Below are 18,816 nucleotides of genomic sequence, written 5' to 3'. Positions count from 1 at the left end.
TAGGCCAGACCAGGACTTGTTAAACAGTCATTAAAATGTAACAAAACTTATGTGTTTGTCCTGCTTTTGTCTCTTTCTGCCCTTCCCAGACCTGACAGCCCGCCTCTCTTGGATAAAGTGGGATTAACGGAGGAACACGGGGCACCCTGAGCGTACAGGCTTCAGCGAGGAGGTGGTTCAGACTTTTTTTCCTCCTTCTCCTCTCACTGCATGTCAAGAACAGACAGCCAGCCAGCAGGAGAGAGTGTGCCGACAGACATCTGCAGACTTCTCACCAGGTCACACACCTCAGGCTTTCTTAGTCTTATCCACTACTTTGTTCTTGGAAGCTTTTAAAATTCTAATTTGTTATTGACTGGTAATTGAGAGCCATTGTTTTTGGGGCAAAGACGAGAAAGAGGGTCGTCATTGTTGCCACAGAGAGGCACACTGGCACGAGACTGAATGGACTTGTAAAGGACTCATACTTCTGCACACGGTGCTGAAGTGTTTTCTGGACTCTGGCTCATTAGGCTGCGAGCTGATGTGTTAAAAAGAGCCTTGATCATGTAAATGAGACGATGGGCGTGAGAAGCAGATCGGTGCGGCGTGCTGTAGCGTGTCAGGTGCTGTTTCCAAACATGGCAATAAGGCCGGTTGTCATCTGTCATCTGTTGTGTTTATTTATTTGTAATTATTTCTTATTTATGACAAAAACACTCGTGGAAAATATCATCATGTAATTGTTTGCAGCTTGGAGAATGCAGTGATTTTCAGGCTTTCTGTGCATTTTAAGTTACTCCATCCTGTGTAAATGTGTATTCTTTCTTTCCAGACAAGTGCAGCCCCATCAGTGGAGCAATTTTGTGTAGATGTGACACTGATCTCTACTTAAAGGCAACACATTACCTACATTTTCCACTGCGGCCTTCATGCACAGTTCAAGCCTGAACATTAAAACCTTTCAAAGACAACGAGAATAACATCGCTGATGTCATTACAGGGTAATGGTCTGCTGGGAAACCCCGGGTCCTGACAGTCATTTTGACACACACTGCAACACAAGTGCAAACTGAGCAGGGCCAGACAAGCAGCCTTGAAACTGACATGCTGGTTGGGTGTTAACCCCAATCAAATTTGTAATTCTTACTTCACTGTCCAACAGATGAGCTTTGCTTTGGTCCAGCACACAGCCAACCCTTTCTGTCTTACAGTGCAGCATTATGGCCCCATTATCAGGCTGTAGCACACCATGTAATGATGGTGCTCGGCTTTCCTCTCAGCAGTCCGCAGATGCCGCTCCAGGTGTAGTTAGATGTGTAAAACAGGCGAAGGGAGTCAACAACACACCCATTTTTCTTTTGCTCAGGCAATTCTAGTGCCAGTAATGGAGCCCATAGGAAACCATTACAAAGCAGCCCGGTTATGACAGCTTATGGATGATGTGTAGCTGAATTTCTGTTGTGGGAATTTTGGTCACAGTCAATTAAAATGAAGTCCCCAGTTGTTCTGTTAGACCGGTGAGATTCAAACCTTCACGTGGAAACGTCATTCACGGCACTTCTCTGTGCATGGAACGAGATGTGTGGAGCATAAATAATGCCGCGTCAGAGAAACCGTCCTGCTCGATAGCTTATTCTGTTAGGGAAGTGTTCCAGTGTTACACGAGTCATGTGAGTCGCATTTGTGTGCGGTGCACCTGCTGGACAATGCAAATGCACCCAAAAGCCTTGAATATTTGCCTGTGAAGAACAAGATTCGATAAAACAGAGAAGAAGAGTATAAATGAGCCCGTGACCTTTTGTAGTCGTACTGATAAGTCACCTTTGTTACCACTCTGCTGTTCGGTGACCCCTGGGTCCCTCTAGTGGTATTAGTTAACTAATTCTTTCCCCTTTTTGGTGTCCTGTGTGTGTTTTACTTTATTTTTTCACATTTTGTCTTCAGTGACATCATCTCCAAGGTTCCACTGTAACCTAAATATTGAGATAAAAAGGACTAAAAGCACTAAAAAGTTATACAGTGCATATTAAAAACAGATGAAATGTGTGCCAAATTAAATCAGATGAATACAAACAATCTTCCATATAAATTAAACAAGCATAAGTGGGATAATATTATCTGTAGAAATATCATTAAATAATGATAATTATGTCTCTTTAAGAGCTTAAAAATCTTTATAAAATAAACTAAACACTGTGTGACAGCCACAATGAAGAATCTGAGCTTGTTTTGTTAAAATGTGAAATTCTCACTTTGTGTCGTTATTTATGAACTTTCTTCAAAATACATAAGGATCTGGCTTATCCCCATTAAGTGACGCCGTGCTGCATTTTCAAATGATTGCACTTGGAGATCATCAAAAACAGCTCAGAATACCATTCGGATGAGATATGATTCAGCCAAGCGGAAAATTTTAGTGGCCAGAATGAGTAACATTCTTCCACTCTGTGGGCTGGATCGGACATCTTCTCTTTTTTGCACTGAGGTAGTTTATTGATTAAACATCCGGCAGTCTTACACTGACAAACACTGTGAGGCCATTCTGCCATCAGCCGGCAGGTGTGTTTATCATGTTAGTGTAACTGTGGAGTCTGGGTTGTGCGCTTGTAAATACAATCAGTACATCACATCCTGCTGGAATAATGCAGGTGTTTGTGTGAAAGACGCTCTGCAACAGCTCTGTCCAAAGGTCACAAATCAGGGAGAACAGAAAAGACGGACACGTTCTGAAAGTGGCCTTTTTGTTTGACATCCATCCGTTTTCTTACTTGTTTATCCAATTCAGGATTGTTTGACATACAGTCAATCGTACTTTACATGTAGCTAAAAACGTAGATCAAAATTTATACAAAAAAACAACAACATAAAAGAAATTCTTTCCTGCAACAACAGCTTGGACGTCTCATTTTGAAAGAAGTGGAAAGAGGGGGGAAAGTAAGCTATAGCATGCACTGAGTCAGGCTTGGGGATGACTTTATACATCACATAAAGACATAAATGTCAAGCTTCTGTCTTGAAATGTTTAGATTTTTATTTGCTTTAGGAGCATTCCTTTTTCCCTGTCCTTTTTTATTTCTTTTTGTATTAATTACTGTTTAATATTAGAGGGAATGCTCCAACAATCACACACGGGGAGTGAAAAGATGGAAGTGGAGAAAAAGCGCTCAGTGCATGATGGGAAGTTCCCTCGCAGTTGGAGCCTATTGCAGCCTAACTAATGGGTGGTTCAGGGTCACCTGGTCCAAGGCTTATACACAAAACTGGTGAGCAGCCCACATGTTACTCCTACAGAAGCTCCTCGGTCATGAAAAAACAATCCCACGAAGCTCCTGCGGCACAGTTTTCTGTGCTGATGTTAATGTCAGAGGTTTGGATCTGTGCAGTTATTGAGTCAGCAGGAGACTTTTAAGCATCATGTGGCTCAGCACTTGATAACTCTGTAACAATATGTGCTCTGCCACTTTGTGGCTGAGGTTTTGTGGTCCTTAAACCCTTTGACTTTGCAATAGTATGACTTACAGTTGATCTATCTAGAAGGGAAGAAATTTCATAAAGTGACTTATTGTAATGGTGGCATGCTATTATGGTGCCACACTCCAATTCAGCGAGCTGCTTAAAACAACCCCTTCTTTCACTAATGCTTGTAAAGGCGCGCTGCCTAGCCAGGTGCTTGACTTTATGCACATGTGGCAATGGGACTGAAAATCACCAGAATTCAAAGACTAAGAGTTGTAACATAATACTTTTGTCTATAAGAGTTATCACTCAGGAACCTTTGAAGCCTAATCTTAAAAGTAGAGAGGGCGCCTGTCTCCTAAATCCAAACTGGGAGCTGGGTCCACAGGAGAGCCTCTGCCTCCCATCCTACTTTCAGAAACAAGGAACCACTAATAAGCCCGCAGGCTCTACTGGGATAACATGTTACTACGAGGTCTTCAAGTTATGATGTGAGGAGAAAGATTTTAGTAGGGCACTCTTTCTAGCTCCTGACAGTATCTGACGTGTTTTGTATTAACTCAGGATTTCAGGAAGCTTTTAAAACAGCCTCATAATAAGCAGTTGCAATCATCCAGCCTAGGAGTAATTCTTTCTGCATCACTCTGACATGGGATGTTTGTAATTTTAGATATTGCTCAGATGAAAGAAAGCAGTTGCTCAAAGACATATCCTGGTCAGCTGTTCCCATTTTACTAATGAAACTCTAGCAGAAAAAGAAGGTAGAATAGACGTAATACGGTGTAAAAATAACCACACGTGTTACTTAGATGAGGAACCATAGACTGTATGTAAGAGATGGACAGCGGGGGGACTCTTGTAGTGGTAAGAGGTCTTTGGGAAAATAACCCTCGGGTCTCTTGTTTCATGGCCTCAGGAGACGTTTTCGTGATATGCTTACGATCTCAATCGCTAGTTTCAAGTTTAAGTAAACATAACATGATGTTCAATTCATGCTATGAGTATCCAGTAGGATAAAGCAGGGTATGTTTCAGAGCACGCCTACTTTGTGACTTACAGTCCCTACAATATGAGCACCAACCGTAATAACGTACGTTTTCTGTGAGCTAAGATAGAGAAAGTAAAACAAAAGCGTTCAGTTTGATATAAATAAATAAATATGACATCTAAGAACATCTGGGTTATTCTGCTAATTTAAAACCCGCTAATGTAATCCCACCCTATTACTCCACCATCAACAACTTCTATAAGCCAAACATCCGTCTGTCTCTAAATGCTGATGCCTCGGAAGCACCAGCACCGTGAGGGTCCAGTGTGTTGGCACTTTAATAGCTGTGAAACTTTGGCTAAATACCTCACCTGCTTTCCTCATTACAGCTCCTCTTCACAGTCCTGCCCTTCATGCTTCAGCGCTTTCATCCTCAGAGTGCGTGAAGGAAAATGTGGTGTCATCTTTACAATGTGTCCCAGGGGCCCGAATTCAAGGGCCCTGAACGGGGAGGGGGGGCACACTAGTCCATCTAACAGCCGATCATTACATTTCACACAGCCAGTGAACTATTCCACTTTTGACAATCACTTTTTAATCACTCAAGCATCCCTCTGGCTGATGCAGAAGGACCCTGAGGGCAGGCCTGCTTGCCCCTGCTGTCAGATTTATCTGTGAAATACGAATGAAAAGGCAGATAAAGATGAGCTGTAGGAATTCTGCATTAGCTTTGGTCACATGTAAAAGATTTATTGTCCTTGAGGATCAGCTGTAATGCAGAGCGTTGGTCACACAGGTGACACTGAGCGGCAGCAGGCTGTAAACGCCACCCTCGTGTTGACATCCACCCAGCTTGTCCTAGCCCAATCAGCAGATCAAACAACACTGTTTGCCCAACCTTAATGCACTGCCTCCCCCAAAACTCACTGTAGCCTAGCCCAGCTGGCTGACACATCGCACTGCAAACTTGGGCCAACCATCGTGCTAACCTTGGCACTAGGGTCACAAGTGCAGCTCTAATTATTCTACGTTATTTGTGCAGGAGGCTGCCCCATCATCACCCGAGTGCACGGCCTTTCTGTCATTTGTTCAGCAAATTTACTCTGACCTGATCACCGCGACCCACCCCCTTTCCCTTCTCTCTGGCCTGGTTAAAGTTTAGATTCTGGAAGTTGTACATGCATAATGAATATAATTGTGTTATGGCCAACATAATTGCTCTGGCAACTCTGTTTTTTGTAACTGTCAAGTCAATGAGTTGCATTTGAGTTGAGTGTGGCTGAACTCCCTAAGTTCAGCCACACTCAACTCAAATGCAACCGTTACTTTGTGCCAAGAGCGTTCTCTTATTGGACAAAACTGATCAAATAAACAGCCTATCCATCTGAGCCCCCCTCCCACAACCAATCTGTGTATACATATATAAATACAAAGCTCAGGTGGTAGAGCAGGTCAGCCATTAATCACTGGGTTCAACAACTAGCCGAGTCCTCAAACCACACACCGAACCACAAATCTATCCTCTTGCCTGCATGGAGAAAAATGCGAGTCACTTTAGACAAAAAGCATCTGTGAAAATCTATTTTATTTTTAAATTATTTATATTTCTCAGCTTAATTTTGACTGACAGCGTTTTGGAACCAGGGTACCTTACCTAACAGATACAGCATGCACCATGTGACTATAGATCATGATTTCTTTTCTTAAGGCAGCTCTCCCATAGGGTGTAAAGCCGCTGAAAGCTGCACTTCAAAGCTTGGCTTTTTCATCGGATGGCCATAATTCTGCAGGGCAGCCAGGCAGAGTCAGGTACTGCGTGCACAGGTTTTGGTGTGGGTGTGGGCTGATGGTGTGTATACGTATAGGCGTGTATTTGTGTCTGTGTAGGACAGGGGTTATTCTGCTCTATTTCCCCTTCCACCTCCAGATATCAAAGCAAACTCTAACAGTGGGGGTCTCTGGCATCCCGGGCCCCTTTCCACCCAGAAGACAAAGCATCGAGCAGCGAGTCTGCATCGTATTAAACAAAGTCTAAATGCTTCAAGCTGTTACACACTCCCCAGTGAAACCTTTATGAAAGGGCCCCTAATGCGATTTCAGAAACACCTTGTCATCAGCCCCGGGGCCGAGGAATGGTGCAGTGTGGATGTATGAATGAATGGGTTCTGGGCGTTACTGAGGACTCGCTCTGTGAGTGCAGGTGACCCTATGGTTTTATAGTCCAATATGTACCACTCATTGATATTACCTGTTGTTTCATTCACTGTGGAGGCCTCTGCTAAATACGGGCTCTTATTAGAAACAAGTGGCAGTCTCGTGCTTTCAAAGAAACGCAAGCCTGCGATTGCACGTTTGGGACAATGTATCCCTAAAGAAATGTTTTAGCAGGAAAGGCAGCGATGTGTAATTTTCTCTCCTTGATGCTATCGGCCTTTTGAAGTATTTGCATTCATTCGACCTTAAATAAGGACTTTGAGTAAGTATGACGCGCGAGTTCTTATTCGGAGCTGACTTGTGAGTCATATTTTCACAACTTACTGGAAGAGAACTGTGCAATAAAACAGACATTCATGTTTTTTTTTCTCAAACTCTGGAAACAGACACGCTTTTACAAAACAGCAGCGGCAGAGATGGCTAACATTTGTTTTCTGTTTTGTTCCAATACTAATCAGCGGTGATCACTCATGTTCTTTTTGTCAATAGATAGCACTGACCTTTTGGAAATGTTGTACTCTTCTTTTTGCTTGTGGTCTTCACAGCCTGTTCGGAGAAAATTCCTTGTCGTTAGGTGCTTTGTGGCTGGTTCAAGTCGCAGGGTTGGATTCCTGTATAGATATGTAAAGGATTCCTCCAGTGGAAGCAGTGGTGCTACAAGTAGCTTTAAAAGCGATTGCACTCCTGGTAATAGACACCGTACTCTGTGCAATGAAAAGCAGCTGGGCCTTCCTCTGCTGATCTCTGGTTCATCTTGAATCACTTTCTGGCACACCCGCACGCGCAGATCCGCACATGTTAAGTGCACATATAAAAAGGCAAATGTGGATGCACTGATGCATGCCGTAATCAGGTGATAATGTAGACTGTACACGACTTTGCATGCAGGCCAAAGCTAGTTCCTCTTTCCAAGATCATTTGGGGTGAGACTTCACGAGTGTCTGGGGATGGCGGGATAGTGGTGAAGTCAAAGGTAACCAAATCTGTCAGACACACAGCAAAACTTCACTCATCGCAGCCTCTAACAAATCATCTCTTTCCTGACTTTCCTCACACATCCGTGACCCTCCACGTCAGATCAAAGTCTTCTGTGAATCATCACACGTCCGTACATTTGGCCTCTTTGTTTGCCATTTCATCTCTTTTCTTTCTTTTTCTTTTGAAACTGCTTTTTGTCTCTCAACACCTCTCACTCTCACTCCTCATCTCTGTCCTTTTCTGTTTATGAGGCGGTGCATGCAGCAGGGATGCATTTCTTGCTGCAGTGACAGCAGAAAGGCTCTGCGCTTATTAAGGCCTTGCCCTCGGCTCATGTGGAGCTGGTCTTAAAGGTGTCAGACGAGACAGAAGTACGTCATCCTGCTACGCTGAGTTACGGCCCAAGCTCACCTTTGATCTGAGAGGCAAGTCATCCCTCTCTCTCCCCCCTGTCTCACTTCATTTTACAGTATTTGGCTGTGTTTTTATCTTCCAAGAGCCAACAGCCTCTCTCGATGTCATTGAACACTGGGTGAGATGTATTTGAATTATGAATAAAGAAACAACACATGGTAACTAAACTACCTCAGCAGCACATCAAGTTAAAGGTTTTTTGATTAGCTGAATTATTTTTACTCTGTTAGTGTGAAAAGTGTTTTTGCAAGCTTTGCTTGACTTTTGAGTGGGCACTTGCTTAGCATTGCCTAGAGCACACAGTGGGTGGAAAAGTGTCAGCTAAGGTCCCATTCTTCTTCTTTTTGTGAAGTTTGTGTGTGTGTGTGTGTGTGTGTGTGTGTGTGTGTGTGTGTGTGTGTGTGTGTGTGTGTGTGTGTGTGTGTGTGTGTGTGTGTGTGGTTGAGAAGCCTACCTCATAGTCACTGCACAGGATCAGTCTCATACTTTGCAAGTCAACCCTTCTCCCAGGGGCCTCTTGCAGCCCAGCAAGGGAGCAGAAGGTCAGAGGTCATAATTGGGGGAAAGTGTGTGCAATTTTGTGCACGCTCCTTCAGGTGCATGTTCCCTCTTTCATACTTGCTCTTGTGCATATTCGAGCATTGCTTTCATATTTGCATGTTTGAAACATTTCCTTCTTCGTGTAGAAGCTGTATGAAGGAGGCCAGTAAAATGTGAAACCACACTTGGACCTAGCCCGGGGCATGCCACGGTCTGAATTAATGCATCTGGCACTACGTAAAAGTAGAGTGACACTAACCGTTACCGGTGACGCCTAAAACACAAAGCACACTCGGTTCGCATAAGCAACACCAAGTTCTCAGGAGTTTAACGTTTGCTTACTTCATACTTGAAACTTCACGGCTCCTCGTGCCACTGCCATCAAATTCAAACCGAGCATGTAATTTAACACAGAACAATAAATATTTTCAGTTCTGATATTTTATGTTGCCTTTGTACTATTTCAATTAATATAAATCTTAAATAATGGGCAAATCATTACATTCTGTTTTTATTAACACGCCTAACAGTCGAGCTGCTGTAACGTGATTATTTTCACACTTTGTGTGTGTGTGTGTGTGTGTGTGTGTGTGTGTGTGTGTGTGTGTGTGTGTGTGTGTGTGTGTGTGTGTGTGTGTGTGTGTAAATTAGCTAAATTGCTTGTTAATGATGTCATTCTTGGACCAGTTTGATTTTCGTTGGCTTTACATTAGCAGTTAAATTTCTGTTTCTTTAATAAATACATGAACATCATGCAATACCGGTTATAAATATAGCCCCTGCTGCAAAAAAGTAAAATATACACGCTCTCGTTCATTAATCTTCATTAGGAAATGTTTTGTTTTATCTTCAACACAGTCTTATTACTAATATTAGTCCAATTTCCTGTAACTAAGTGAAAGTCGGCTTTATCCCCAAGAGTCGAATAAAATGCATTTGATTGAAATAGAACATCTTATTTCATCCGACTGTCATATTTTTTGTCCGATCTCTTTTTTCAATAACAATAAAATAACTGGTTATATTTTGGTGCTTTATGGGAGCTGAAATGCTCTCCAGTCAGAAACTGATAACAAAGAAGTTAAAGAAATCTCCAGAGGTCACAGTCAGCTGATTTGGACAAACTGAGATTTTGGCAGTGGATAAATTCAGCTCTATAATATGAGCCACCTGTGCGCCGCTCTGTGTAGGGAAAACACGACGTGACAGATGAAGAGGTGGGCCGCTGACAAAACGCATGGAAAACCGTTCATTGGAGGTATCGGCAGAAACCGGAGAGCTCGATGGTTAGTTTAAGCCTCCTTCCTGTTTGACTTCCACATTATAGGAGCTGCGAGTGCGCACAGACTTGATTCGATTAAATATCAAGCGGATATATTTCCACCGGTCCGACGAGTCTGTGCGTAAATCGCCCTCCGCGGTGCGCATACTTTACACTGGCGTTAAAACTCTGTTTTTACGGTACACGGAAGGTTTGTGTGGCTGTAAAAGGCCTCGCAGGGAGCGACTGTGGCACAAAGCCTTCACTCTCCAAGAACAAATGGATTTTATACTGCAGTTAATTTGATAGTTTTATTGACCCTAAAGGCTCTGGCTCATGTTTTACTTTAATTCAAATCCAGCGACCTTTTAAGAAATCTGGAAAATATTTTTATGAGGAAAGACTGTTATTGTTATTATCATTATTATTATTAAACTTTAACTTTAAGATGTAAACTAACTATAGATATATGTCAAAAATATCATTGCAAATATTCCAAGAAGAACGAGACAATTTTTTTCTTTTTTATTAAATTATTTTTTGTTAAATTATGAGTCATTTCATCATCTCAGTAAAAATAGTGAACGTAATTTTCTTCCACGTAAAGAAACTGTACTTTTTTTTCCTTCTAGGGACCACCGATGCTAAAAAGGGAAAAGAAAATAAGAGCAGAGTAAGTCGGTCATCCCTGGCCTCTGACAGTAAATACGAGTCTTGTTTAAGTCTTCTATGATACACGAAACCATGACTGGTCCCTCCCGCTTGCTGAACACCAAGGCGCACACTAGCTCCCCCTCCGCACGTCAAAACCCCTCCCCTTCCACTCTTAAACCTATTTAGCATCTGACGCCGGGATACCGTTTCCAAAAATATTGTAAGGAAAAAACTTCCTGCACGAGGAGAATCGTGCCAACCGCCACTTTGACCATAGTTCCTTCCAAAGTAAGACGCGCAGAGACCCATCTCGAAATTATTCCCCTCAGCTTCAAGGATATCTATACAATTTTTGTAACCACGGCTTCAAAGGTGGACAGCGTGTTTTCCTCTCTATCTCTGCATTTCTTCAAGAAAGAAATGGAAGAGGGCTCCAGTTCTCCGGTTTCCCCTGTGGATAGTCTGGTGACCAGCGAGGAGGAGCTGGACAGACAGCAGAAAAGCTTCGCGAGAAAGAGGAGGCACAGCAAAAAGTCCAGCGACGACAGCAGCGGCAGCAGCCCGGGTCCGGTGAAACGGGGGAAGAAGCCGAGTCCGAGCAGCACTCAGTCGTTCGAGGAGCTGCAGAACCAGCGGGTCCTGGCCAACGTCCGGGAGAGGCAACGGACTCAGTCTCTGAACGAGGCCTTTGCGTCTTTGCGCAAAATTATCCCCACACTGCCGTCGGACAAACTCAGCAAGATACAGACGCTGAAGCTGGCCTCCAGATACATCGACTTTCTCTGTCAGGTGCTGCAGAGCGACGAGATGGACAGCAAGATGTCCAGTTGCAGTTACGTAGCGCACGAAAGACTCAGTTATGCGTTCTCTGTGTGGAGGATGGAGGGCGCTTGGTCTATGTCAGCATCTCACTAGCACCCACAGACCGTCACTTCCAATGCCAAAGCGGTGGGTAGCACGAAGCCCGGAAAGAAAAAAGTCGATGATGTCAGTGTTTACAGCAGGAAAAAGAAGTAATAACGATGAAGGGCTCGTTTGTAAAGGCGCCGCTGTAGGCAGATATAACGCCTTATGGTAAAACGGTTATGAAGCGCATTATGGGAGTCATCCCCCAAATTCTGTTTATTTTCACTTTGAACTTTACTTAAAAAAAAGAGTCGTTATCAGGTGACGACTTGACCACGTGTCTGGAGGGAAACTGTAGCCAGATGTGTAGGTGACAGGCATCCAGTGCGTCAAACGTGTCCCCATCCCTTTTTTTAAATGTTCAAACTTTAAGCACGAGGCCGCAGCATCTTTTAAACCCTGCCTGTCCGCGCGCAAACTCTCGGGGACAGAATAATCCATGATATCAATTTGATGTTCCGAGACTTGAGTGAAGCAGAGGGATGTGAAAAATGGGCTCGTGTTTATTTGAAGGATTAGGCGGAGGAATGAATACAAATAATAGTTGCGGAACTTGTTTACATGCAGGCATTAAGTAGGTGCCACATCTGCTGCTCTCTTCTATTTATTGCCAAAAAATTAAGTGTTTTTTTTTTAGTTTTTTTTTAACTTTTGTAGTCCCTCTTATAAGGACCCTAGTTTTTCTTTTTTTTTAAAGGGCCAAGACGCAGCTGTAGTGCCACTACGGGTAATTTATATCCACAACAGAGCGCCTTCCTGTGTGGAGACCGCAGGAATGGGCAGCTCCTGCGGCTGGACGGGGAAGTTCAGGCCAGTGCAAGACAACAAAAACAGAGCCCGCATTAACACGCAGGCTCGTTACTTTCTTCGGGCTTGCTTTGCTCCCTGATCTGGTGGACTGGTTACTCTACAGCTGACCTGCAGCTGGGACAGATGGCACTGTTTTGGAGGTTTTACTTTTAATTTGAGCTTTTTATTTTTATTTTAGCAAAGGGGTATTAAAGAGGGAGTAACAGTGACTCTATTAGTGATGTCAGTAATCAGGAATGCGTCTTGTTTTAGTCGCTGTAACCTTCCTTTAAATATCCGACAGGGCTCAGGGCCCGATGTGAAGATCGAAGCCTGTCCGGTCCTGACTGCTCCTCGGAGCTCCTCTGAATCTGATATCAGGCTCTTCACCGTGATTTGCTTTAAATTTGAAGGCGCATCCGCGACATGCTGGCTAGATTCAAAATATTCCGACGTGTGGCTTGATAGCGTTAAAAAGGCAGAGTTAAACCGGCGCTGGGGTTTCTCTCGGGCTTCAGGTTTATCCAAAATATAGTTGGAATGAAAAGTAACAACAAACATTTTTTAATTTAGCAGCAAAATGAATAATTCACACCGGGCTGTGGACACACTGCGGGGCCTTTCAAAACAAACTGCGACCTTGGTGAGCCGCGTGATTTATTTCAATAATAACTCGGGGCTTAACTTTGCTCCGAGGAATTGGATTTTATTGTTTCAGGCTTGTCCACTAACGCCGAATTTACTCAGGTGCTTTAAAACCGAAGCCCAGAATAAAAGCAGCTGTGGAAGTACATTCGCATTCAAAACCACGCTGCTTCCCTGCCTCCATGTGGTTTTACTCAGCTCCGTGGCTAATAATTGATTCATTCATTAGTTCGCACGTGCTAATTGAGCCCTTACATGCGTAAAATACGCCAGATGTCCTCCCCCCGAAAAGCCAGAGCCGATAGATAGCCTGTCACTTTCCACACACGTGATCCCTCCTGATCAATAACATCTCCCCCACATTTCTTTCTCCCTGTTTCTTTTGCAGACTGTTAACTTCTACAAAGTATGAAGACCACAGGGATTATTGAAGAACCCATGGACCTCAAAGGCATGGCGCAAAGACGTAATGCGAGCCACAACTACAAACTCTCTGGGAGTGAGTGTGGATGTCGACCCATCGCACTGCTTCTGATCGTCCGGAGCAGTTTGTGGAAGAGAGAGCGGGGGAAGCAGGAAAAGAGCCAGAGCCCTGTGATGTGTGTAGGCCTAAAAGATGTTACAGCGAATAGCTCGGATTCACGGCCTGTATTCCACCAAAGCCATCCTTTAATCGTTTTTAGAAGTAAATATATTTTTGTGTTTTGTTTTGTTTTTTAAAGACTAAACCAAATTATAAATATATATAAATAAATGCATTTTGTAAATACTTGTGTAAGTACGCCTATAGCCTGTAAAGGGACCAATGCAATTTAGATTTTTTTTTCGCTGCATGGATTTAGTTCATCGACTTTCTTTAGCAAGTCTCCATCCAAACTCAGTCCAGTGTACATTTTCTTTGGTTTGTTTTGCTTATTTATTAAAACACGTATTTTTTGAAAGAAATACGTTCCGGTTTTTTTTTATTCGAGTTATATATTTTAGGCTAGAACATGTAGTTCTGCTGATTAAATTCAAATAAAAAATACATCAAAGAAATAAATATAAAATTTAAAAAAAAATTTAGCCAATTTTTTAGATGGGCGTAAAAGAATACGGCTCCCATGTAAACCACATTCTTTCCCTCTTTCTCCGCTGGGTGTGAGAACGTGCCCCTCCTCTTGTTATGGAAAGAAAACACCGAGAAAAAAAACAGACCATAAAATAATACAGCTTCATTAACAGTGCAGGAAACTCGAGCCAGTTTCAAACTGGGTCATATAAAATGTTTGTACGCTTAAATAACGAGTAATCATTTCAAATGGCGATGCCTTTGTGCTTCCTAACGAGCAGGGAGCCCCCAAAAAACCGCAGATAAGGACAATAACTCTGCCTGTAGTATGAAAAAAAAAACCCCAAAGACCCCTCCTAAATGACTGAAGAAATTCCTTTGAATCTCCGCTCAGTCAATACATCCAAACTGTTTACATGTCGTTTTCCCAGACGTGGTTAGATGCAATCTAAACACTAAAAGGACCTCATTGTTAACGTGGGGCTGTTAGTGTAAATGGATGGCTGACTCTTTGTGGCTATTTCAGCTGTGTACAGTGCACTGTGGGTCTGCTGCTGGAATAACTGGGTAGCCTAATTTTATCAACCAGTAAAACAAACGCCTGCCCCCTGGTTTAAATACAGCACTTTCAAATTACTTTTTCCCGCACTGAACCGCCGGCTTCTCCGGTGAAAAGCTGTATAAAGAATCAGCGATCTTCACTGAGCTGGTCTTATAAAATACTTGTGTTACTAAATATTTAACCCTCTACATGAGTGATGCTGAGTCTGATTTTTTCTTAATGGTCTTTGAACGCGGCCTCAATTAGGAGCCACCTGCAGCCACCGTGGCTTTATCCTCCTGTAGGTTTGTGAATATGGTAATGCGGCACTCTGCCGTCAAACACTTTTACTGTTTTACAGTGTGAGGAGTCTGTGCAGCAGGGAGCCTCTTTTATTTTGAAAATCAAGAGCTTTCCATCACTTAGAAACCGAGAGTGACCTATATTTATTTCAACCTTTTAAAATAGATTGGTTTATATGATAAAGACGGTGTGACCAGTCCCAGTCTTACTGCTCGAGGAATGGCACGACCCTCCCTGCATGAAGGGTAAGGATCAGGCCATTGTAAATGTGGTGAATTTACACATGCTATACCTGAGCCGCATGGCAGCCAAAACACACTCACTGGAGTTTCTGTATAATAACAAGCGCATATTCCTGTGAGCTCTAACTAATTAATCTCTAAGAGTTTAAGCAATAATAGCCAGAATCCTTTTCTAAATCTTTCACAATGTTTCAAAAAAAATATGAACAGACGCCACAGTGTGCAGTCACTTTTGGCATGGTGGTCTTGGACGTTGTTGTGCAGCCCTTCCTACCAAGGCCGGCTTATCCATAGGAGCCCGTTTGATACCTGCTCATTATCCCAGGCCCTCACAGCTGAGCAGCACAGAATCACCCGGGGCCACCGCTCCAGTGGTGCGAGAGATCCAGATGTTTCCCGTAAAATCAGACGGAAAAAGCTACAAAACTTTAATTTGCACTAAAAAACGGAATAAAGTAAAGGTTTACACTCTGTGTGCCTCAAACGGTATTGTGTGTTCGTCTGGTTAAGTAAAGAAAAAAAATCAAAGGTTAACCTTTTACCACTTTGAAGGGTGATGTTGGCTCAACTCTCTCTCTCTCTGTGTGTGTGTGTGTGTGTGTGTGTGTGTGTGTGTGTGTGTGTGTGTGTGTGTGTGTGTGTGTGTGTGTGTGTGTATTTGTTTGTATGTGTTTGCTGGCAAGGCTGGAAGTCAGCTGTGTAGGCTGCCACTGAGGGAATACACAAAGCATTAGTCAGGCTTCAAATATGCCTCAAAGTTTTGAGCCATATCTGATTTTTCTCTTTGGTTCCCCTGTTGTGAAGGTTTACTTTATCAAGTTAAGACTGATGAAACGGGTGATTAAAAAGGTATTCTTGCTAAGAAATTAAACTACTTTGAGCAAGACAGCTCTTTATTATTCAGTATTTTATGCATACACTGGCCTCACTAGAGGAGAAAAATGCTTCATGCAAACACAACAAAAGCTGCAAACAAGCCACATAAAGATCCTCCATCTGTCATAAAACAAATAAAAATGAAACTGCAGGCGTTTCTTTCTGTGTTTATATGAACCGGTGCTGACATTATGGACATCTTCACTAACAAAGCAATAAACTGCTGTGTATAAGGTAAATGAGCAGAAGTTCAAATGCGAGGAGAGAGTGTGTGATAGTTTGAGAGTTCAGAGAAACCTGGCAGAGACTGAGCTGTCGAGGCTGCCCTGAAAAAAACAGAAGATTCTGGCATTTTTCTTAAGCTCGTCTCCACCTTTCCTTCATTCCATCATTTATTCAGGCGCCCTGAGATCCTACACAGAAGCATGTGCCTGCATTACTGTCATATCTCAGGCTCATATTCTTAAATATGAGGATTTTATTTCTTCAAAGAAGGTGGAAACTCAATATTTTAGATTTTTCTTAAGCAGCTTTATGCCTCTTACAGTCACCACACGTCGTCACTCACAGTCAGCTCCTTCCTCTTCATCATGCATCTGCTGATTGCTGATTATGCTGATTACACTAACAGAAAGCGTTTGGTGTATGGGATAGTTTGTAATGACTGATCGTTGAATTCCACCAGCAAACCCTTTTTTTCCCTCAGTCTGCTTCGATCCTGACCTACAGCCTCAAACTTAACAGACTTTACACGACACTGCTGAGGTTCATCCTCCATTAATCCTACATTAAAGGGCGTGGCACTCTAAAGCACTCCTAAGTATCCTCATAACCCCGATTTTGTGTGTCTGTCATCGGCCCTATAAAAAGAAAAGTTCACTGCATGCACATAGTTCAGGTCTCATACCTACTCTCTGGCATCTCCGTGCTTATCAAAGGGTTTCCTGCATTTTACAGCTCTGAGTCGTAGTGTGCACATCATCCTCTCATCCCCACACTGCTGCCGTTCACTGCGTGTCTCTTTGGGGTATTTTATTTCCCCATTTTGTGTGACAAACACATCTGCAGTGCAGTTCTGAAAACACCTTTCACTTCTGATTTGTGATGTACTAAAAAAACCCGATCTGATGCTGCTGCCACGTGAAAAAAAGACAACGTCTGATCTGTCATGTTGTTTTCGTATCTCTCTGTATGAGATTACTGTTGTTATAAAAACAGTGAAGGCAATCACACTCAGTTCTGGAAAGCAGAGAGACCAAATTCCAAATTAATGTGGAGGCAGATGCTTTTGTTGAAATCCTCTCTGGGGTATGAAGTGTTATTTAGGAGTCTTTTATGACAGACTGTCAAAACAAAAGCTTTTTTTTGGAGCATCAATTGATATCAGGTCTGGATTGCATTAAGAAATAAATGTGATCAATTAAGCAATAGATAAAGTATAATTGCAGAGCACAAATATGCATGCAGCTGTGGCCTGGAGCTGCATTATGTGTGTTTATTATACATAACCTCTGGTGTTCTCTAAAGTCCATCTGACCTCAGCTTATATGCATGCACACATATATATAAACTGCATCCATTTCTGACTAACACAGCCAACATCTTTTATTGTGCATTTAAATATGTATTATCCCTTCATAAGATTGAAAAAAAAATTGTGTGAATCGTCACACCAAGTTAGAAAATATCCAACTTTAGCGTCAGTGATGTCAGCCAAACAATAATTGCAGCCTTGCTATCAGGTTCAGGCGAAGGACGGTGGAAGAACGAAACATTTCTTTAAGGTTTCACTGGTTTTTTTTACTCACAAACAAATACACACAAAAAAACACATTAGCTATAATAACAGTTGATCAATATTTCTAACTCACCCCATAGTGAGTTCGGCCAGACACCAACAAATCAGTGCTTTTGCTGGTAAACCACAGTTTACAAATATGAATATGTATAATTTCCCTTCACCGTGGCTGAGAGCCAGTAACGAGGCTGATAGCTGCTCACAGACAACGCAGTAAAATTTGATTTGTCTGCAGGCCGGGGAGGAGACGAGGGTCTGTGTTTGTAGGGTGATGTGCCCCCACCTTCCTTTGCGCATCATTAGCACTAGTGATGACTGCAGGGTCAGCAGGAGTCACCAGGTCACGCCACTTCAGGAGCCAACCTTCTCGTTTATTTTTCACTACATTCAAGAGAAATGAGAACTAAACAGCTAATATATTCATATATAATTTAAGGCAAAAATAAAATATTTACTCACTGCTTCGAAAACCCAAAAGGAATTTGTTGGTATTTTTTTCCACTCTGCACAGGCACCACTATAAACGCTGAGGTCCATCTGTAGGACACAGCGGTTAAATCCACATCACAGTTCAAGCCGTCTGAAGACCTGGAGACGCCGCTGGTGGCACGGCTTCAAACAAGCAACATTCGGATTCATGATTACGATTACTGTGGAATTAAAAACAATAGACAATAATGTTATTAGTAGCATATCTAGAGAACATTTGTAAATAATAATAACAGCATCAATTTTCTCAGTCACTTCAATGTCACTGCAAGGCGCTTAACTATATTTTGTAAGATAAAGACCCCGCAATTATACAGAGAAGACAAACACAATTAAAAAAAAAAAAACCCCTATGTGCAAGCATCTAGCAACAGTGGGAAGGAAAAACTTCCTTTTAACAGGAAGAAACCTCCGGCAGAACCAAGCTCAGGGAGGGGCGGGGCCATCTGCTGGTTGGGAGGGAGGGAGACGGGAAAAGACGGGCTGTGGAAGAGCGCCAGAGATTAATAATAACTAATTATGCAGAAAGGTGTATAAACACACAGTGAGTGAAGAAGCAACAACCAGGGCATCATGGGAACTCCCCAGCAGCAATGACCTAAGTCGGTGTAACTAAGGGAGGGTTCAGGGTGACCCGATCCAGCCCTGACTATACGCTTTATGAAAAAGGAAAGTTTTAAACCTAATCT

The 18,816-nt window shown here is 42.7% G+C and overlaps 1 protein-coding gene across 2 annotated transcripts; it reads left to right on the top strand.

Annotated features, from left to right (window-relative positions):
- Positions 1–10,738: 10,738 nt before the first annotated feature.
- On the top strand, positions 10,739–16,056 carry twist2. Of its 2 annotated transcripts, none has more exons than XM_085385058.1 (2): positions 10,739–11,319; positions 13,216–16,056. In XM_085385058.1, the coding sequence occupies exons 1-2, from the start codon at positions 10,908–10,910 to the stop codon at positions 13,221–13,223; spliced, it is 420 nt and encodes a 139-aa protein (XP_085241184.1). In that variant the 5' UTR covers positions 10,739–10,907; the 3' UTR covers positions 13,224–16,056. The 2 variants fall into 2 exon arrangements, with proteins under 2 accessions (XP_085241184.1, XP_085241183.1); XM_085385057.1 differs by having other exon boundaries at positions 10,742–11,435; positions 13,216–16,031.
- The last annotated feature ends 2,760 nt before the right edge of the window (positions 16,057–18,816 follow it).

Source organism: Rhamphochromis longiceps, linkage group LG16, assembly GCF_057381845.1.
Source record: "Rhamphochromis longiceps isolate RC_006_pf linkage group LG16, R_longiceps_female_GT1.1, whole genome shotgun sequence".
In the NCBI taxonomy this organism is placed as follows: domain Eukaryota; kingdom Metazoa; phylum Chordata; class Actinopteri; order Cichliformes; family Cichlidae; genus Rhamphochromis; species Rhamphochromis longiceps.
Note: the sequence above shows the minus strand (reverse complement) of the source record. Positions and strands in the feature narration are given on the sequence as shown.

Bases quoted from the DNA above. Each gene is read 5' to 3' on its own strand.
- twist2 (XM_085385057.1), top strand. From the start codon at position 10,908: ATGGAAGAGGGCTCCAGTTCTCCGGTTTCCCCTGTGGATAGTCTGGTG.